The sequence below is a fragment of the Scyliorhinus torazame genome, chromosome 10 (genome assembly GCF_047496885.1).
Source record: "Scyliorhinus torazame isolate Kashiwa2021f chromosome 10, sScyTor2.1, whole genome shotgun sequence".
NCBI lineage: Eukaryota > Metazoa > Chordata > Chondrichthyes > Carcharhiniformes > Scyliorhinidae > Scyliorhinus > Scyliorhinus torazame.
In genome coordinates, this window is record NC_092716.1 from 149,322,054 (window position 1) to 149,344,211 (window position 22,158).

Sequence of the window (22,158 nt, forward strand, 5' to 3'; positions counted from 1 at the left end):
ATAATCGCAGAGTAAGGGGTCACCCATTTAAGACCGAGATCAGGAGGAATTTCTTCTCTGAGGATGGTGAATCTGTGGAATTCTTTACCCCTGAGAGGTGTAGAGGCTGGGCTATTAGCTATATTCAAGGCTGAGATGGACAGATTTTTAATCAGTAAGGGAATCCAGGGTTATGGGAATATGGCAGGAGAGTAGAGTTGAGGTTTTTCATTTCAGATCAGTCATGATCTCATTGAATGAAAGAGCAGACTCGATGGGCCGAGTGACCTACTTCTGCTCCTACCTCTTATAGTCTTATTTAAAAATAATGCAACCTGCACAGATTCAGTATAAACAGCAAAAGCCATGCAGTGCAGCAATTCGGCAACATATAAACCGTTCTAAACCAGCACCTGCCCAAAATTTCAATGGTTCTTTTCAGTAATTTTTCACCAATATTGATGAAATATTATATGAACGATGGCTCCACAAAGCATTCCCCTATTTCACATTGAATACCTTGTGCACTGTGGGCAGATGAGACTCCAGGGTACTATGTATTCAATGACTGACTATTTTATCGTTTGGTTTTGAAATAGAATAATTTTGAAAATGAACTATATTCTTCTCGATGGTGAGGGAAGTAGGTTATTAATTATTTCCAACATTTAAGCAGATGAATGAACAGTCACCTGCCTGAAATTTAATTTGCTTTTGATAACAATGCAATGAAAACTACTCTTAATATCTAATTATCCACATAATTTAATTAGTAAATAACCTTTCAGTAATTTTGAGCGTCACCTAGATATGGGACTTTAGCCACTTAACTTATCTGCATATTGAATGCCCTGCCTGAAACTTGTGAATAACATACCTGTCTGGGCACTGTGGCTTTTCTCAGAACATGTTTGTGTGTTGCCTCTTCTTTGAAACAATTTGACTCATTTGAAGATGCAGCCAGCTAAAGCTAATTTTCAAATATTTTCTTCAATGTTCCGAAGCTTTAACTGATACATTTCAGTCATTGATAGTAATCTCATCTCTGAGCCAAAAGGTTCTAATTCACGCCATTCATGGAACTGAACACACACTAGCGCTTCAGTGCAATGCTCAAGATGTTCTGTATTGTAAAGGTGCTGAGCTCATGGGGAAACCATTAAACTGCGACCCCATTTTCCCACTCGGATCACTGTAAAAGTTACTATTGCACTGTTTGAAGATGTGCATAAAACTCTTCTGGCCTCCCTCAACCACTTATCTATTTTGCTGTTTGTATATATGCAAATATGCATCTATATTTGGCCAGGGAGCAGTAACAGCGTTTTTTAAAAAGTGTAAGTTATTTCTGGAATCTATACTAATAGTGCAGGAAAATGAAATGAATCTCTATTTACTGAGGAGCACAACCTTGTGGAAGCAGGTCATTATTGAGGGAGATAGCGAATGCTGTTTAAATGATACGGGGGAATTAGATCTCAATCAGATCTCACACCACCAGCAAAGTAGCGGCAAAAATCTAATAATTGAATTTGCTCACATTGTTTTGTGGTTTGGTGGTTTTGTAGAGGAAGAAGGTGTGTGTAGTATGCTAAGGTTGTGGGTTACTCGCTTATAAATAGATTGGAGAAGTTAAAAGAATTTGCTATTATATAGCAATCTGTGATGGCAGCCTGGTAATTGTACTGTAAAGAGTGAGTTATTGTTTGATCAGCAAAGTCAATTCTACCAGTTTTAATTGATTTCCACATTTTGATTAGAAGATCCGGTACTGCAGAAAACAGTGACCTAGATTTGCTGCACTGCAATTTCCATTTTTGTATATGCTCACTAGTAATAATGGTATTTTATTCAAGAAACACATTCACACCCCGAATTGAAGTAGATAACTTAGTCTATATATGTACTTTTCAATGTAACTATCATGCAGTGACAAGAATAAACAAATTCAGCAAATAACAGGGAAGTAGTGGACAGTACATTACAAGAAGGGTACTGTTGAGTCAAATAATAATAATACTAATAAATGATATTAAAATTCTGAACCATTATACCATTCCCACATTGCAGGCACTGAGGCACAAATAAGTTTCTTCATTTCAGTATTTCATTGATGACCTGAACCATGCAATGAATAGTGTTACTTCGGTACCTTTCCATTCTGCATTGAGTGGAACGTCTGAGTTGCCTTGATTGCTCAGGACACGCCGCAATGCGGGTAACCAATTCTGGAATTGGGCAGATTGCAGAAAGGATTTTCCAAATATTAACTCTTGTTTGTAAGGTTTCAAGTTTGTGACATGAAGGGCATTGTTGGACAGCTGGCATTTTGAGGGCCAAAGATGAATCGCGCCATGCTTTTGTATTTTATTCGACCTGGGTTGTTTGTTCAGGTGTGAGGCCAGAGTGCCATGCAAGCATGGCACATTCAAGCAAGTGACAGTTTAGTCAGTGCAGATCATGGTCATGGACAGGGAGTCTGAAAGGGATGAGAGATCTGAAAATGAACATCTATTTCTTTTTTCTTTAGCATACTGTCGTCCACTTGCCATCCTGCTTCAAGTCAGCTTGAAGATGTATACCTTTCACCTCCATCAGTGTGCAATTGCCCAACTTTATGTCAAGGGAAATGTGCTCATGTCTACTGAAGTCTACTGACAAGTTGTTACATTTAGTAGCATTTAACTCCAGAACCTTTTTCTCCACCTTTTTTTGAAGGTGTCAAGAGTTTCATGAGCCTTGCTGGCTGCACCTCGCAGTCTAGATTGTCATATCATCCACGTACTTCTATTAATAATCTTTACAAGTAGGCTTACATTGACACTGCAGTGAGGCTACTGTGAAAATCCCCCAGTCGCCACACTCCGGCACCTGTTCGGGTACACTGAAGGAGAATTCAGAATGTCCAATTCACCTAACAAAAACGTCTTTTGGGACTCGTGGGAGGAAACCGGGGTACCCGGAGGAAACCCACAGACCCAGGGAGAATGTGCAGACTCCACACAGACAGTGATCCTCGCCGGGAATTGAACCCGGGTCCCTGGCGCTGTGACGCAACAGTGCTAACCACTGTGCTACCGTGCTGCTCTGTATTTGAGATAAGAGAGAGACCCTCATACATGAATATAAATAACATAACTTCACAAGATCCTTTTGCAAACTCCATCAACTCAATCAATCCTATCTAACTGTGTGTGTGTGTGCGGGGGTGGGGGGGGGGGGGGGGTTAACTAGATGTGTAATTCAGAGGCCCAGGCTAATCCTTTGAGGATTCAAGTCCCACTACGCCAGCTGATATACTTTTAAGTAATGGGAAGGATGAAACTATCAACAGTTGTCATAAAACCCACTTGGTTTACATGTCCTTTCGGGAAGGAATTCTGCCATCCTTACCTGATGCGGCCTACATCATGACTCCAGACCCGTAACAATGTGATCAATTTGCCCTCTGAAATGGCCTAACAGACCACTCCATTCAAGGGCAATTAGAGATGAGCAATTAATGTTAGCCTAGCCCGCGACATCCCATGAGAGAATTTTTTTTTAAATGTCAGTCCCCTTGCAATAAAGGCCAACATGTAATTTGCCTTCCTAACTGCGTACTGTACAGATGGCGATTACCTGTCTTCAGATTTGTGTCCTGTTTAACTGTATTATTCACACACAGCTCCTTGTAGATGTTCCTTCTCTGTTCTCCCTCAGCTGCAGCTCTCCTTCACCTGCAGCTCCATCTGGTACCTGCCAGCCACACAGCTGTCATATGTTAACCTCCCTCCTGTTGGGATTGTTTCCAGGTCAATGGTCACCAGGTCACATGGACCAATTTTACAATATTCCTTAATGTCTTGAATAAAACCACAGTCTGCTCCAGGCACTGATGGCAAGAGCAAAATCCTATCTTTTCATTTTTGATTACACTGTACCAACGCATTTAATATGCATGCTGAAATAACTTGCCAAGCACTTTCAGGAGCTATTTATATCCAAAGTTTATAATTTCATTATCTCGATGGTGGGTTGAGATCACAGTTATGCCCGAGTGCACCTATGATCCGCCTATACTGTGAGTGAATCAAATAAAATCCTCTCAACAATAGACACTTGAAATGAATCCGAGGTTCTTGGACACTTCTCTCTCATCAGCTCATATTATGGAGCTGTACATACCTGTTGAATTTAGTGAGCCTCTAAACATCGTACCTGCTGTCATTATTTGCTATCTTTGTTTGGGCGGATATTATTTTAACTCACTGGTCAAATGGTGCAGGTGTTCCAATATGGTCTGAATATGGGCCGAAAACCTATTTCCTTGTATAGTTCTGGTCACCATATTTCAGGAAGAACATAATTGCCTTTGAGAGAGTGCACAGGAGGTTTGTTCTCCTTCGAACAGAGGAGACTGAAGGGTGGCCTAATTGAGGTATACAAGATGATGGGGGGCCAGTTACCAGGGGGCATGGATTTAAGGTGGTTGGTGGAAAGGTTGGGGGGACATGAGGAAAACCCTTTTCACCCAGAGGATGGTGGGCATCCTGGGTCTACAGCTGAAGCATTTGGCCTGCAAGAGTATGGACCAGGTCGTGGAAAGTGGGATTAGAATGAGCAGCTAGTTTCTGTTTTTCTCTTTGGAGCAGCACAGTCACGATGGGCTGACTGGCCTCTTTCTGTGCTGTAACGTTTCTATGATTCTAACCTCCGTTCCCTGCGGCTTGTACCTGGGAGATACCCCCAGCATATACATTGGGGGTCCCCCTCCCCTCACAGAAGTCTCATACACTGACTGCACGGGCATTACCCAGGAAGCTTAAACTTCCATTGGGCAATTACCCTGTACCTGCAACCACACAATACTCCGATTTAAATTGGAGACTTCAAATGCAGAATAAATACCCAGGAAATGTCAGAAAGATTAAAACCACTTCCAACACTTCAGTAACTATAGTACTGACCCACCCCCACTAGACCACCCCCGACCATCCACACTGCCCAGCTACCCTCCCAGACATCCTTATTACCCTCCATTTGACCACGACTACCCTCCCAACCCCCCCCAGCCTTGACTGTACTCTTTACCCGTACCACCCGACAACCCTCCTTATCCCCCCCCCCTCCCCTAACTACACCATGACTATTCCCAAATAACCCCCACCATAACCCCTGAATCACAAGGGCAATTAGGGATGGGTAATGAATGCTGGCCCAGCCAGAAATGAAACCGATAAAAATTATCTTAAATGCTTACCATTCCCCTTTGCTTCATAAAGTGGCTGGGACCTTTAAACCTACCTTGTTCCCTTCCAGTCGGGGAACACTTCAGCAGTCAAGGGCATTCAGCCTCTGATCTCCGGGTAAGCGTTCTCCAAGGCGGCCTTCAGGACGCGCGACAACACAGAATCGCCGAGCAGAAGCTTATAGCCAAGTTCCGCACACATGAGTTCGGCCTCAACCGGGACCTGGGATTCGTGTCGTATTACATTCATCCCCCACCATCTGGCCTGCGAAATCCTACCAACTGTCCTGGCTTGACACAATTCACACCTCTTTAACCTGGGGTTACCCCATCTCTGGATCTGTAAAGATTTAATCACCTGCTAATGCTCGCATTCCTAGCATTGTTTGGCATCTTTGAATCTGTCTATATATATGTTTCTGGAACATACCTCTTCATTCACCTGAGAAAGGAGCAGCGCTCCGAAAGCTAGTGACATCGAAACAAACCTTTTGGACTTTAACCTGGGGTTGTAAGACGTCTTACTGTGCTCACCCCAGTCCAACGCTGGCATCTCCACATCATACCTTGTTTAGGGCAGCAAGTATGATAAAAAGGGGACGTAGCTTCACCATTCCCAACGCTGCCACCCTGTCCTGCTCTCTAAGGAGTTGGGAAGCAGCAATGCTGCACATTGCTCTCCAGGCTCAGGTTGCCTGTCTGGATGGGAAGTGCGCACCTTCTGACTTGGGTAAGAAGTTAAAAGGATCTGAATGACAATCCAAAGCTCTGGCACTAATGAATTGTCAAAGAATTTTCCATGAACATTTCAAAACAAATTTAGCGGTAATTGTTTTTTTTTTCAAGCTGAAAACAATTGCAGTGAACTTGGAAGAAATTATTATGTGCCTGACGTAACTTGGACTGAATTGGTCACCGTTGAGTCAGGCTAAAGATACATTTAGGAAGTTTCCGTTTTTAATTTACTTTGTTTGCTGAAGAAGGGTGTAAGAAATGAATGTCCCTCCATATTATCTTTCTCTATGTCTCTCCTCCCTTGTTTCTGTCTGCCCAGCTTCCTGTTACAACTCCTCTCACATGTCGCAGGTATATTATTCCAGGTCTTTTTTGCTCACATTTGAAATACAAGTAATCACAGTGAATGATTGAAAAATAGATTGGGAGAATGTTTCAAAGAAATCTCCATTCATCTGTTGGTGTGATATGTTTTTAAAAAGCTAGCACATTAAGGAAATGTTTTGTTTTACTTTGTCTTTTGATATTTTTTTAAATTGTAATTTGAAGAGTGTGGATGGCATTGGAGCGATTTCTGAGCATGAGTGAGCTGAGTTAACCTGTACGCTTAAAGTTGAAAGCCCCTTTCTCACTCCAACTTGCTCACACCCTGCAAGACCTGCACATTTAGGCCTGCTCCCCTTCTCCATCTTAAACTTGGCTGTAATGGAAGCATGGTCTCTTCCCTTTACGAGTCAGAAAAACCTGATGCACCTTAAAATTGGCACCCTCCTTCATTAGCATTGCTGACATTGCTTACCGCATTAATAGAAGAATGACAGCAGCACCATTCTGCCAGGGCTGTGTAGGCCGCAGTTGTCTTTTTCCTGCCCACCTGATTTCACTTCACAGGCTGACCAGGGCACAGTCATGCAATACACTGTGGTGCCTGTCACTCCAGCTGACCTAAGCCTCGAGAAATGCCGGAACATTTAACTGGATCTGTTAGAGTGAAATCCAGTGCGGTGTAGCCTCATTAAAAAATAAACTGAAACCTGCCGCTCTGTTCAATCTACTCCATGTTGCCCTTGGGACTAAGTTGATGCTAAAGAAAGACCATTGGGAGAGAAGACACAGAGTTCAGCAGTAATATAAATTAACAGTGATGATAGCCTACCCCTGGGTAATGAAGAATAGCAAATAGCATTTATATTGCAGTGTCAACTTCAAAACTCCTCCCCAGGCATGTCAGCGAGGTGATCAGCCAAAAGGACATTAAACCAAAAAGGAGGATGCTGAAGCGATGGTCAAACATTGAGGCTGCTGGTGTGATTTACTGTCCCGCCACGGTCTATGGTGTTTTGTATAGTTTGCCCACTCCGTTGCCAGGGAATTCGCCACGCGGGGGTCGTCTTCCGCGGTACCAGGAGACCCTACTGGCAGAGAGAGCAGGAAAATCCCACCCTTAATTTCCAAAAAGGTCTTCAAGGAGGCGCAGGAGATGGAGAGAAGGAACATGGGCTTTCCAGAGTGTGGGAGGTGAAACAAATGGGCCACAGAAGGAGTCTATACCTTTCCCGCTCTTCTTATCCAACAGTGTCCACATCAGCCCATTAACTGAGATTTCAGAAAGGTAATCCTCGCTCAGATGTGCATTGCTGTTGTACTGGTTGTAGCTGCAGTCATCATTCAGAAAGGATGTACAATGAAAAGTGTAAAAGGTATCATTTAACATTTAAAATAAATAATTTGCATTCTGACACTGAGGACTTGGTATTTTCCAGGGATGCACTGAATATGTTGAAGCAAAAAGATGCCATGATATTACTCAGGACAACAGCCAGTGCCCCTGTGAAGAGCATGCAAGCAGCATCAAGCACTCCGGGATATCCCAGACCCTCCATACCACCAGTCTCCATTCCCGGACAGCCATTTGCCCCGGTGAGCTTTCTGAGTCAAAACTGACAGAATATGAAATATGTTTCTTAAGAAGATCATTTGCCCTGTCTGAGAACTTGATCTGTTTTCTGTACTGGCACTGAAAAACGTTGTTGAATCTTGATAGCCATATCTGGTTGATAATGTTAACCCCAACAATTAAATTAAAAATAGATAATTCCCCCTTTGTATTTGATAAGATATACACCAAACCTCACTCTCACAACCACACTTCTGACCTTAGCAACTGTCTCCCGCTTGCCTGACCTCCTGAATATTTCCAGCATTTTCTGTTTTTATTTATAAAGGCAACTTCTGTTTTTATCTGTAAAGGGAAAGATATTGTACATATGGGCTGGGATTCTCCATTTTCCACTACTAAGATCGGAAATTCCGATCTGGCAGAGAATCTCTCATCGGGTCAAAAATGGGATTGACCCATCCCCAGTCCCTGCTCCCACCCCGCCAGCTATAGGCGGCTTCTCGCTCCTCACCAGCAGGAACGTGCAAACAACTGATTTGCATGGATGAGAATACAATTGACGGCCTGGAGATCCAAATCTCCATCCCCGAACCCCACCCCAAAGCAGCAAAGTGGTTTATCTTCCTCTTTTCTTTTTTAAAATAATTTTTATTAAAGGTTTTCATAAAATATCAATAACAAAATGAGAAAGAAAAAAGAACCCAACCGGGTTAAGTACAAAACACAATCTAAAAAAGCAACCCCCCCAAACCCCTCTCTCTCTTCCCCCCCCCCCCCCCCCCCTGTACATAAATAATAAATTAACATTAACACCCCGACTTAACACAACAGGTGTATACACCCCCTCAGACCCTCCAGTGTAAATAACAGAAACAAAAATAAAGTAAATCCCCCCCCCCCCCCCCCGAGCTGCTGCTGCCATTGACCAATGTCTATCGTTCTGCCAGAAAGTCTAAGAACGGTTGCCACCGCCTAAAGAACCCTTGTACCGACCCTCTCAAGGCGAATTTCACCCCCTCCAATTTAATGAACCCTGCCATATCGCTGATCCAGGATTGCACGCTTGGGGGCCTTGCATCTTTCCACTGAAGGAGAATCCTTCGCCGGGCTACCAGGGACGCAAAGGCCAGAATTCCGGCCTCTTTCTCCTCCTGCACTCCCGGCTCCTCTGCCACCCCAAATATTGCGAGCCCCCAGCCCGGTCTGACCCTGGATCCTACCACCCTCGACACCGTCCTCGCTACGCCCTTCCAAAATTCCTCCAGCGCTGGGAATGCCCAGAACATCTGGGTGTGATTAACTGGGCTCCCTGAGCACCTAACACACCTGTCCTCACCCCCAAAGAACCGGCTCATCCTTGTCCCGGTCATGTGTGCCCTGTGCAGCACCTTAAACTGTATGAGGCTGAGCCTCGCGCACCAAGAGGAAGAATTCACCCTCCCTAGGGCATCTGCCCACGTCCCCTTTTCGATCTCCTCTCCCAATTCCTCCTCCGATTTACCTTTCAACTCCACCACCGAGGCCTCCTCCTCCTCCTGCATCACCTGGTAAGTTTCCGAGATCTTCCCTACTCCCACCCACCCCCCCGAGAGCACCCTGCCCTGTACTGTATGTGGCAGTAGCCGCGGGAATTCCACAACCTGCCGTCTGGCAAACGCCCTTACCTGTAAGCACCTGAAGGTGTTCCCCGGGGGGAGCCCATACTTCTCCTCCAGCTCACCCAAGCTCGCGAACCTCCCGTCCACAAACAGGTCCCCCAACTTTCGTATCCCTGCCCTGTGCCACCCCAAAAACCATCCACCTGTTCTTTCTGGGGCGAACCGGTGGTTCCCCCGTCATGGGGTCCACGGCGAGGCCCCAACTTCCCCCCATGCCGCCTCCACTGCCCCCAAATTTTGAGGGCCGCCACCACCACCGGGCTCGTGGTATACCTCCTTGGAGGGAGCGGCAGCGGCGCCGTTGCCAGCGCCCCCAGACTCGAACCCACACAGGACGCCGTCTCCAGCCTCTTCCATGCAGCCCCCTCCCCCTCCATCACCTACTTGCGCACCATCGTCGCATTGGCGGCCCAGTAGTACCCACAGAGGTTGGGCAGCGCCAGCCCCCTCCTATCTCTACTCCGCTCCAGGAACACCCTTCTCACCCTCGGAGTCCCTCGCGCCCACACAAACCGCATTATACTCCTGTTAACCCGCCTGAAAAAAGCCTTCGGGATAAACACGGGGAGGCACTGGAACAGGAACAAAAACCTTGGGAGCACCGTCATTTTGATTGACTGCACCCCACCCGCCAAGGACAGCGGCAACGCGTCCCACCTCTTGAACTCCTCCTCCATTTGCTCCACCAGCCTTGTAAAGTTAAGCCTATGCAGGGCACCTGGACCCCCAAATATCTGAAGCTCCTCTCCGCCCTTTTTAGTGGGAGCTCGCCAATCCCCCTCTCCTGGTCCCCTAGCTGAACTACGAACAGCTCGCTCTTCCCCAGATTGAGCTTGTACCCTGAAAAGTCCCCGAATTCCCTAAGGATCCTATTACCTCTGGCATTCCTCCCAGCGGGTCTGCCACATACAGCAGCAGGTCGTCCGCATAAAGCGACACCCTATGCTCCTCCCCACCCTGCACCAACCCACTCCAGTTCCTCGACTCTCTCAGTGCCATAGCCAGGGGTTCAATCGCCAGTGCGAAGAGCAGGGGGGACAGGGGACACTCCTGTCTCGTCCCTCGGTGCAACCGAAAGTACTCTGACCTCCTCCTATTTGTGGCCACACTCGCCATTGGGACCTCATACAACAGCCTAACCCTCCTGACAAACCCCTCCCCAAACCAGAATCTCCCACAGGTACCCCCACTCTACCCTATCGAAGGCTTTCTCAGCGTCCATCGCCACCACTATCTCCGCCTCCCCCTCCCTCACCGGCATCATATGATAACGTTCAAAAGCCTCCGCACATTCGCGTTCAACTGTCTCCCCTTAACAAACCTCGTCTGGTCTTCATGGATGATCTGCGGCACACAATACTCAATCCTCGTGGCTAAGACCTTCGCCAGCACCTTGGCATCTACATTTAGCAAGAAAATCGGTCTGTAAGACCCACATTGCAGGGGATCCTTGTCCCGCTTCAGGATCAAGGAGATCAGTGCCCGGGACATCGTCGGGGGTAAAGCCACCCCCTCCCTTGCCTCGTTGAAGGTCCTGACTAACAGCGGGCCCAACAGGTCCATATATTTTTTATTGAATTCGACCGGGAAACCGTCCGGCCCCGGTGCCTTCCCCTCCTGCATGCTTCCTATCCCTTTGATCAGCTCCTCCAGCCCAATCGGGGCCCCCAGTCCCGCCACCAGTCCCTCTTCCACCTTTGGAAACCTCAATTGGTCCAGGAAACGGCCCATCCCTCCCTCCTCCCGTGGGGGCTCGGATCGGTACAATTCCTCATAGAAGTCCCTGAAGACCCCATTGATGCCAAACCCACTCCGCACCACGCTCCCTCCCCTGTCCTTAACTCCCCCGATCTCCCTAGCTGCGTCCCGCTTCCGAAGCTGATGCGTCAGCATCCGGCTTGCCTTTTCCCCATACTCGTAGACCGCCCCCTGGGCCTTCCTCCACTGCACCTCCGCCTTCCTGGTGGTCACCAGGTCGAATTCGGCCTGGAGGCTGCGCCTCTTCCTCAACAATCCTTCCTCAGGCTCTTCCGCATACCTCCTGTCGACCCTCACCATCTCCCCCACCAGCCTCTCCCTCTCCCTCCGCTCCTTGTGAGCCCTAATGGAGATCAGCTCTCCCCTCACCACCGCCTTCAGTGCCTCCCATACCATCCCCACTTGGACCTCCCCGTTGTCGTTGGTCTCCAAGTACCTCTCTATACTTCCTCGGACCCACTCGCTCACCTCCTCGTCCGCCAACAGCCCCACTTCCAAGCGCCACAGCGGGCGCTGGTCCCTCTCCTCCCCCATCTCCAAGTCCACCCAATGCGGGGCGTGGTCCGAAATGGCTATTGCCGAATACTCGGTATCCTCTACTCTCGCTATCAGCGCCCTACTCAAAATGAAAAAGTCGATTCGAGAATAAGCCTTATGGACATGTGAGAAGAATGAAAATTCCCTAGCCCCCGGCCTTGCAAATCTCCAAGGGTCCACCCCTCCCATTTGGTCCATAAATCCCCTCAACACTCTAGCAGCCGCTGGCTTCCTACCCGTCCTAGACCTGGAGCGATCCAGTGCCGGATCCAACACCGTGTTAAAGTCTCCCCCCCATTATCAGGCCCCCCACTTCCAAGTCTGGGATCCGACCCAACATATGCCGCATAAAACCCGCATCGTCCCAGTTCGGAGCATACACATTGACCAGTACCACCCTCTCTCCCTGCAACTTACCATTATGTACCTACCGCCATTATCTGCCACAATGCTCGATGCCTCGAATGACACCTTTCCCACCAAGATCGCCACCCCTCGATTTTTGGCATCTAGCCCCGAGTGAAACACCTGACCTATCCACCCTTTCTTCAGTCTTACCTGGTCAGCCACCTTCAGATGTGTCTCCTGGAGCATAACCACATCCGCCTTAAGCCCCTTCAGGTGCGCGAACACCCGGGCCTGCTTAACCGGCCCATTCAGTCCTCTTACATTCCAGGTTATCAGCCGGATCAGAGACTACCCGCCCCCCTCCCCCGCCGACTAGCCATGACCCCTCCTCGGCCAGCCACGCACCCGCACCCCACACCCGGCCCGTTCCCCACAGCGGCATACCCCCGTCTCGACCCCCCCCCCCCCCCCACTCGCTCCAGCTCCTCCTTGACCTTAGCAGCAGGACCTCGATTCCTCCCCCCCCCCCCCCCCCCCCCCCCCCCGGCTAGGACCCATCCTAGCTGGTTTACTCCTCCCATTGCACTTCCGCAAGTCAGCTGACTCCTGCTGACCCCGGCCACTCCCGCCTCCCCTTCGACTCCTCCCCTTGTGTGGCACACCCTCCTCTCCCGCTCCCCATCGACAGGCTCTCCCCCTCCCCCCTCCGTTCTAAGCGCGGGAAACAATCCTCGCTTCCCCGCCCCGGCCCTGCCCCCCCCCCCCCCCAGTCTTCGGCGCGGGAAAAACGCCCGCGCTCTCCACCTACCAGGCCCCGCCACCAACCAAAACAGTGCCCAACCCGCCCCATCCACCCTCCCCAACCCGAAAGAGAAAAACACAGAGAAAAAGAAACCCAAAACAATGCAAAGGCCCCCCACCCGCGAACCAAAAATAGGCATAACATATCCACCGCAGTCCCCAATCGCCCATCCTGACCCTCAGTCTGTGTCCAGCTTCTCGGCCTGAACAAAGGCCCACGCCTCCTCCGGAGACTCAAAATAATGGTGCCGGTCCTTGTAGGTAACCCACAGTCGCGCCGGCTGCAACATGCCAAACTTCACCCCCTTCCTGTGCAGCACCGCCTTCGCTCGATTGTACCCGGCCCCCCTCTTCGCCACCTCCGCACTCCAGTCCTGATATATCCGAACCTCCGCGTTCTCCCACCTGCTGCTCCTCTCCTTCTTGGCCCACCTGAGCACACACTCCCGATCGACGAAGCGATGGAACCGCACCAGCATCGCCCACGGAGGCTCGTTAGCCTTGGGCCTCCTCGCCAACACTCTATGGGCCCCTTCCAGCTCCAGGGGCCCCTGGAAGGACCCCGCTCCCATCAACGAGTTCAACATGGTGACCACATAGGCCCCCACGTCCGGCCCCTCCAGCCCCTCCGGGAGGCCCAGAATCCGCAGATTCTTCCGCCTCGACCGATTCTCCATCTCCTCGAACCGCTCCTGCCATTTCTTGTGGAGCGCCTCGTGCGCCTCCACCTTTACTGCCAGGCCTAAGATCTCGTCCTCATTGTCAGAGATCTTTTGTCGAGCCTCTCGGATCGCCAGCCCCTGGGCCGTCTGTGTCTCCAGCAGCTTATCAAGAGAAGCCTTCATCGGCTCTAGCAGGTCCGTTTTAATCTCTCTGAGGCAGCTCTGGATACCCTCCTGTTGGTCCTCCGCCCACTGCCTCCACGCTGCGTGGTCTCCGCCCGCCGCCATTTTGTCCTGCTTCCCTCCCTTCTTCTGTTCCACCACCACCATTTTTGTCGCCCTGCACCTAGTTAAAGCCATATACGGACGGGGAGCTTTTATTAACTCCTTCCCACACTGGGAAACGTCGAAAAAGTGCCCTTGGGGGCCCTGAAAAGAGCCCAAAAGTCAATTTTTGTGGGAGCCACCGAACGTGCGACTTAGCTCCGCATAGCCGCAACCGGAAGTCTCGAGAGGGAATCCTTTTGGCAGTGTTCGCTTCACCAATCTGCCCCCAAAAGTCTGTGAAAACTCCTGAAAAAGGTCTGAGAGTAAGTTCCAGACGGGGGCTGCCGAATGCGCGACCTACTCCTCCATGACCGCCACCGGAAGCCTCGTCCCCGCTTCTTCAATGGCCTTGGTAGATCTCTTCACAGTTGTTCCCTCTGCTGCTAGAATTCACCTTTATTAGAGGCCCTCAAGTCAGGTTGCAGCTTTAAGCTTGCCCTTCCCCCGCCTGCATGCTGGAAGAGGCTCCTCTCTCCCCTGCAGTTACAGACAAATCTTTTATTGTTTCTGCCGGGTCTGGTAACCAAAAGACATAACATTCCTGGGGAACACTGTCAGGGGAATGTTACAGTCTTCTTCCCACACCGGGAAATGTCAAACAAATGCCGTGGGGGCCCTGTAAAAGAGCCCAAAAGTCCATTCCAAGCGGGAGCTACCGAATATGCGACCTAGCTCTGCATAGCCGCACCCGGAAGTGCTCTTCCTCTCTTCTAACCGCAAAGTGCACTTAGCACTGTTGAAGTGGCCAGCAGCTGTCAATCATAACAAGAATGTTTGTAAACATTGCAGAGAGGATCAATGAAGTGAACCTCCGATGCATTCAAATGGGAAGGGAAAGATAAATAAACAAACCTCCTGGCAGCTGTGTTTAAACCATTTAGCTGCCAATCAAAGGCAGGTTAAGGGAACTGCACTGTGAAATTGAGTGAATGCTGAGCATTTCAAAGGATCTCAGGGGATTTTAAGTCTTTTGAAGGGTTGTCGGCTTTCTGGGAAGACTCTGACATTTTAATATGCAGCCATTTTAAAAACATAGGGCTGAGAGAAAAGATGTGAGGAAAAGGAAAGTTTTCCTGACTTGATTCTTCACAGAACTGTCAGATCTGCTCATGAGCTGTCAGGCCGCAGAGTTTAAACAGGTCAGACCAGGACCAGATGAAGATCTTGAACCGAGGGCTGCCTGAGATCACCATGCCAGAAATGATCTTCAGGTTGCCCAGGTGTGGAAGGGGCAGTCCATACACGGCACCTTGTTCCCAGGGAAGGGTCCCATGGTCAACCCCTTACCCATACCCCGAGCTCACTCAACCCCCAGGACCCTTTTGGCACCCTCCTTCTGCAGCCTGGTAGCAGCAGAGGGGCACATGAGCAATGGGCTGACCAGCTGGACCCCACGTGGCCCATCTTGCCAGGTTAGGGTGTCACTGCCAGGATGCCAGGGGACAGTGCACCATTGGCAATGCCAGGGATCGGGACTGAAGGGGGAACCTGGGAAGGGCTGGTTGGGGGAGGGGGGGGGGTTCAGGTCACCCTCGTGTGCGCGATGTGGGGGGAGTGCCCCATTATTTCCGTGGTGGAAGGGGATGATGCCCCTCGTTGATGAGGAGCTGGGGGGTACTCCCCTTGTCAGCAGGAAGGTGAACAAATGTGTTGTCGGACAACCCATCGCCCCTCGCCACCCTGTGTCCCCCCTCGCCGCCCTGTGTCCCCCCTCGCCGCCCTGTGTCCCCCCTCGCCGCCCTGTGTCCCCCCTCGCCGCCCTGTGTCCCCCCTCGCCGCCCTGTGTCCCCCCTCGCCGCCCTGTGTCCCCCCTCGCACCACCCTCTCTCTCGTGCCCCCTTTCACTCACACCCCTTTCTCTCGCCGCCCCCTTTCTCTCGTGCCCCCTTTCTCTCGTGCCCCCTTTCTCTCGCGCCCTGCATCCTCGCCGGCCGCACTCTCTCCATCCGCACTACCGCTTCCCATTCCCCTTCCTCTCTCTCGTGCACCTTGTGCCCCTCCTCTCTCTCGCGACTCTCCTCTCTCGCGACCCTCCTCTCTCGTGCCCCTCCTCTCTCGTGCCCCTCCTCTCTCGTGCCCCTCCTTTCTCGCGCCCCTCCTCTCTCACGCCCCTCCTCTCTCGCACCCCTCCTCTCTTGCACCCCTCCTCTCGTGCGCCCCCTCTCTCTCGCGCCCCCTCTCTCTCATGCCCCCTCTCTCTCGTGCCCCCTCTCTCTCGCGCCCCACTTCTCTCGTGCCCCTCTTCTCTCGTGCCCCTCTTCTCTCGTGCCCCTCTTCTCTCGTGCCCCTCCTCTCTCGTGCCCCTCCTCTCTCACGCCCCTCCTCTCTCGCGCGCCCTCCCTCTTGAGCCCCTACCCCCTCGTGCCCCCTTTCTCTCGTGCCCCCTTTCTCTCGTGCCCCCTTTCTCTCGTGCCCCCTTTCTCTCGTGCCCCCTTTCTCTCGTGCCCCCTCTCTCTCGTGCCCCTCCTCTCTCACGCCCCTCCTCTCTCGCGCCCCTCCTCTCTCGCGCCCCTCCTCTCTCGCGCCCCTCCTCTCTCGCGTGCCCTCCCTCTTGAGCCTCTCCTCTCTCGCGCGCCCTCCCTCTTGAGCCCCTACCCTCTCGTGCCCCCTTTCTCTCGTGCCCCCTTTCTCTCGTGCCCCCTTTCTCTCGTGCCCCCTTTCTCTCGTGCCCCCTCTCTCTCGCGCCCTCTTTCTCTCACGCCCCCTCTCTCTCGCACCCCCCTCTCTCTCACGCCCCCTTTCACTCACGCCCCCTTTCACTCACGCCCCCTTTCTCTCGCCACCCCTTTCTCTCGCCACCCCTTTCTCTCGCCACCCCTTTCTCTCGCCACCCCTTTCTCTCGCCACCCCTTTCTCTCGTGCCCCCTTTCTCTCGCGCCCCCTTTCTGTCGCGCCCCCTTTCTGTCTCGCCCCCTTTCTGTCTCGCCCCCTTTCTGTCTCGCCCCCTTTCTGTCGCGCCCCCTTTCTGTCGCGCCCCCTTTCTGTCGCGCCCCCTTTCTCTCGGCCCCCTTTCTCTCGCGCCCCCTTTCTCTCGCGCCCCCTTTCTCTCGCGCCCCCTTCTCTCGCGCCCCCTTTCTCTCGCGTCACCTTTCTCTCGCGCCCCCTTTCTCTCGCGCCCCCTTTCTCTCGCGCCCCCTCTCTCTCGCGCCCCCTCTCTCTCGCGCCCCCTCTCTCTCGCGGCCTCCTCTCTCTCGTGGCCCTCTCTCTCTCGTGGCCCCCTCTCTCTCGTGGCCCCCTGTCTCTCGTGGCCCCCTGTCTCTCGTGGCCCCCTGTCTCTCGTGGCCCCCTGTCTCTCGTGGCCCCCTCTCTCTCGTTGCCCCCTCTCTCTCGTGGCCCCCTCTCTCTCGTGGCCCCCTCTCTCTCGTGGCCCCCACTCTGTCGTGGCCCCCTCTCTGTCGTGGCCCCCTTTCTCTCGCGCCCCCTTTCTCTCGCGCCCCCTTTCTCTCGCGCCCCCTTTCTCTCGCGCCCCCTTTCTCTCGCGCCCCCTTTCTCTCGCGCCCCCTTTCTCTCGCGCCCCCTCTCTCTCGGGCCGCCTCTCTCTCGCTCCCCCTTTCCTTCGCGCCCCCTTTCTCTCGCGCCCTCTCTCTCTTGCCCCATTTCACTCACGCCGCCTCTCTTGTGGCCGCCTCTCTCTCGCGCCCGCCTCTCTCTCGCGCCCGCCTCTCTCCCGCGCCCCCTTTCTCTCGTGCCTTCTCTCGCGCACCCTTTCTCATGCGCCGCCTTTCTCTCGCGCTCCCTTTCTCTCGCGCTCCCTTTCTCTCGCGCTCCCTTTCTCTCGCGCTCCCTTTCTCTCGCGCTCCCTTTCTCTCGCGCTCCCTTTCTCTCGCGCTCCCTCTCTCTCGCGACCCCTCTCTCTCGCGCCCCCTCTCTCTCGGGCCGCCTCTCTCTCGCTCCCCCTTTCCTTCGCGCCCCCTTTCTCTCACGCCCTCTCTCTCGTGCCCCATTTCACTCACGCCGCCTCTCTCTTGTGGCCGCCTCTCTCTCGCGCCCGCCTCTCTCTCGTGCCCCCTTTCTCTCGTGCCTTCTCTCGCGCCCCCTTTCTCATGCGCCGCCTTTCTCTCGCGCTCCCTTTCTCTCGCGCTCCCTTTCTCTCGCGCTCCCTTTCTCTCGCGCTCCCTTTCTCTCGTGCTCCCTTTCTCTCGCACTCCCTTTCTCTCGCGCCCCCTCTCTCTCGCGCCCCCTTTCTCTCGCGCCCCCTTTCTCTCGCGCCCCCTTTCTCTCGAGCCCCCTTTCTCTCGCACCCCCTTTTCTCGCGCCCACTTTCTCTCGCGCTCCCTTTCTCTCTCGACTCCTCTCTCTGGTGCCCCCTCTCTCTCGTGCCCCCTCTCTCTCACGCCCCCTTTCTCTCGCAACCCCTCTGTCTCGCGCCCGCTCTCTCTCGCGGCCCCCTCTGTCTCACGCCTCCTTTCTCTCACGCCCCCTCTCTCTCGCGCCCGCCTCTCTCTCGCGCCCCCTTTCTCTCGTGCCTTCTCTCGCGCCCCCTTTCTCTTGCGCCGCCATTCTCTCGCGCTCCCTTTCTCTCGCACTCCCTTTCTCTCGCGCTCCCTTTCTCTCGCGACCCCTCTCTCTCGCGACCCCTCTCTCTCGCGACCCCTCTCTCTCACTCCCCCTTTCTCTCGCGCCACCTCTCTCGCGACCCCTTTCCTTCATGCTCCATCTCTCATGGCCCCTCTCTCACGTGCCCTCTCTCTCGCGCCCCCTCTTTCTCGCCCCTCTTTCTCACGCCTCCCCCCTTTCTCATGACCCTCCTCTCTCGTGCATTCTCTCTCTTGTGCGCCCTCTCTCACACCCCCTCTTTCTCGCGCCCCTCTCTCTCGCGCCACTTCTCTCTCCCGTCCCTCTCTCTCCCGCCCCTCTCTCTCCCACCCCCTCTCTCTCACGCCCCTTCCCTCTCACTTGTGGCCGCCTCTCTCTCGCGCCCGCCTCTCTCTCGCGCCCGCCTCTCTCTCGCGCCCCCTTCCTCTCGTGCCTTCTCTCGCGCCCCCTTTCTCATGACCCTCCTCTCTCGTGCATTCTCTCTCTTGTGCCCCCTCTCTCACACCCGTCTCTCTCGCGCTCCCTTTCTCTCGCGACCCCTTTCTCTCGCGCCCCCTTTCTCTCGCGCCCCCTTTCTCTCGCGCCCCCTTTCTCTCGCGCCCCCTTTCTCTCGCGCCCCCTTTCTCTCGCGCCCCCTTTCTCTCGCGCCCCCTTTCTCTCGCGCCCCCTTTCTCTCGCGCCCCCTTTCTCTCGCGCCCCCTTTCTCTCGCGCCCCCTTTCTCTCGCGCCCCCTTTCTCTCGCGCCCCCTTTCTCTCGCGCCCCCTTTCTCTCGCGCCCCCTTTCTCTCGCGCCCCCTTTCTCTCGCGCCCCCTTTCTCTCGCGCCCCCTTTCTCTCGCGCCCCCTTTCTCTCGCGCCCCCTTTCTCTCGCGCCCCCTTTCTCTCGCGCCCCCTTTCTCTCGCGCCCCCTTTCTCTCGCGCCCCCTTTCTCTCGCGCCCCCTTTCTCTCGCGCCCCCTTTCTCTCGCGCCCCCTTTCTCTCGCGCCCCCTTTCTCATGCGCCGCCTTTCTCTCGTGCTCCCTTTCTCTCGCGCTCCTCTTTCTCTCGCGCTCCCCTTTCTCTCGCGCTCCCCTTTCTCTCGCGCTCCCCTTTCTCTCGCGACCCCTCTCTCTCGCGCCCCCTCTCTCTCGCTCCCCCTCTCTCTCGCTCCCCCTTTCCTTCGCGCCCCCTTTCTCTCACGCCCTCTCTCTCGTGCCCCATTTCACTCACGCCGCCTCTCTCTTGTGGCCGCCTCTCTCTCCCGCCCGCCTCTCTCTCGTGCCCTCTTTCTCTCGTGCCTTCTCTCGCGCCCCCTTTCTCATGCGCCGCCTTTCTCTCGCGCTCCCTTTGTCTCGCGCTCCCTTTCTCTCGCGCTCCCTTTCTCTCGCGCTCCCTCTCTCTCGCGACCCCTCTCTCTCGCGACCCCTCTCTCTCGCGACCCCTCTCTCTCGCGACCCCTTTCACTCACACCCCTTTCTCTCGCGCCCTGCGTCCTCGCCGGCCGCACTCTCTCCATTCGCACTACCGCTTCCCATTCCCCTTCCTCTCTCTCGTGCACCTTGTGCCCCTCCTCTCTCTCGCGACCCTCCTCTCTCGCGACCCTCCTCTCTCGCGACCCTCCTCTCTCGCGACCCTCCTCTCCCGTGCCCCTCCTCTCTCGTGCCCCTCCTCTCCCGTGCCCCTCCTCTCTCGCGCCCCTCCTCTCTCACGCCCCTTCTCTCCCACGCCGCCCCTCTCTCGCGCCCCTCCTCTCTCGCGCCCCTCCTCTCTCGCGCCCCTCCTCTCTCGCGCCCCCTCTCTCTCGCGCCCCCTCTCTCTCGCGCCCCCTCTCTCTCGCGCCCCCTCTCTCTCGCGCCCCCTCTCTCTCGCGCCCCCTCTCTCTCGTGCCCCCTCTCTCTCGCGCCCCCTCTCTCTCGCGCCCCCTCTCTCTCGTGCCCCCTCTCTCGCGCCTTCTCTCTCGCCCCCTCTCTCTCGCGCCCCTCCTCTCTCGTGCCCCTGCTCTCTCGTGCCCCTGCTCTCTTGTGCCCCTCCTCTCTCGTGCCCCTCCTCTCTCGCGCCCCTCCTCTCTCGCGCCCCTCCTCTCTCGCGCCCCTCCTCTCTCGCCTCTCCTCTCTCGCGCTTCCTCCCTCTTGAGCCTCTCCTCTCTCGCGCGCCCTCCCTCTTGAGCCCCTACCCTCTCGCGCCCCTTTCTCTCGCGCCCCTTTCTCTCGCGCCCCTTTCTCTCGTGCCCCCTTTCTCTCCTGCCCCCTTTCTCTCGTGCCCTTTCACTCGTGCCCCCCTCTCTCGTGCCCCCTCTCTCTCACGCCCCCTTTCTCTCGCCACCCCTTTCTCTCGTGCCCCCTTCTCTCGCGCCCCCTTTCTCTCGCTCCCCCTTTCTGTCGCGCCCGCTTTCTCTCGCGCCCCCTTTCTCTCGCGCCCCCTTTCTCTCGCGCCCCCTTTCTCTCGCGCCCCCTTTCTCTCGCGCCCCCTTTCTCTCGCGCCCCCTTTCTCTCGCGCCCCCTTTCTCTCGCGCCCCCTTTCTCTCGCGCCCCCTTTCTCTCGCGCCCCCTTTCTCTCGCGCCCCCTTTCTCTCGCGCCCCCTTTCTCTCGCGCCCCCTTTCTCTCGCGCCCCCTTTCTCTCGCGCCCCCTTTCTCTCGCGCCCCCTTTCTCTCGCGCCCCCTTTCTCTCGCGCCCCCTTTCTCTCGCGCCCCCTTTCTCTCGCGCCCCCTTTCTCTCGCGCCCCCTTTCTCTCGCGCCCCCTTTCTCTCGCGCCCCCTTTCTCTCGCGCCCCCTTTCTCTCGCGCCCCCTTTCTCTCGCGCCCCCTTTCTCTCGCGCCCCCTTTCTCTCGCGCCCCCTTTCTCTCGCGCCCCCTTTCTCTCGCGCCCCCTTTCTCTCGCGTCCCCTTTCTCTCGCGCCCCCTTTCTCTCGCGCCCCCTTTCTCTCGCGCCCCCTTTCTCTCGCGCCCCCTTTCTCTCGCGCCCCCTTTCTCTCGCGTCCCCTTTCTCTCGCGTCCCCTTTCTCTCGCGTCCCCTTTCTCTCGCGTCCCCTTTCTCTCGCGCCCCCTTTCTCTCGCGCCCCCTTTCTCTCGCGCCCCCTTTCTCTCGCGCCCCCTTTCTCTCGCGCCCCCTTTCTCTCGCGCCCCCTTTCTCTCGCGCCCCCTTTCTCTCGCGCCCCCTTTCTCTCGCGCCCCCTTTCTCTCGCGCCCCCTTTCCCTCGCGCCCCCTTTCCCTCGCGCCCCCTTTCCCTCGCGCCCCCTTTCCCTCGCGCCCCCTTTCCCTCGCGGCCCCTTTCCCTCGCGCCCCCTTTCCCTCGCGCCCCCTTTCCCTCGCGCCCCCTTTCTCTCGCGCCCCCTTTCTCTCGCGCCCCCTTTCTCTCGCGCCCCCTTTCTCTCGCGCCCCCTTTCTCTCGCGCCCCCTTTCTCTCGCGCCCCCTTTCTCTCGCGCCCCCTTTCTCTCGCGCCCCCTTTCTCTCGCGCCCCCTTTCTCTCGCGCCCCCTTTCTCTCACGCCCCCTCTCTCTCACGCCCCCTCTCTCTCGGGCCGCCTCTCTCTCGCTCCCCCTTTCCTTCGTGCCTTCTTTCTCTCGCGCCCTCTCTCTCGTGCCCCATTTCACTCACGCCGCCTCTCTCTTGTGGCCGCCTCTCTCTCGCGCCCGCCTCTCTCTCGCGCCCCCTTTCTCTCGTGCCTTCGCTCGCGCCCCCTTTCTCATGCGCCGCCTTTCTCTCGCGCT

The 22,158-nt window shown here is 54.8% G+C and overlaps 1 protein-coding gene across 1 annotated transcript in view; it reads left to right on the forward strand.

The window, feature by feature from the left end:
* pdhx (pyruvate dehydrogenase complex component X) overlaps window positions 1–22,158 on the forward strand; it is a 494,696-nt gene that overhangs the window by 241,057 nt on the left and 231,481 nt on the right. The window contains exon 6 of the mRNA XM_072518815.1: window positions 7,708–7,864. Within this exon, the coding sequence (XP_072374916.1) occupies window positions 7,708–7,864 (157 nt within the window). The remainder of the gene's footprint in view (window positions 1–7,707; window positions 7,865–22,158) is intronic.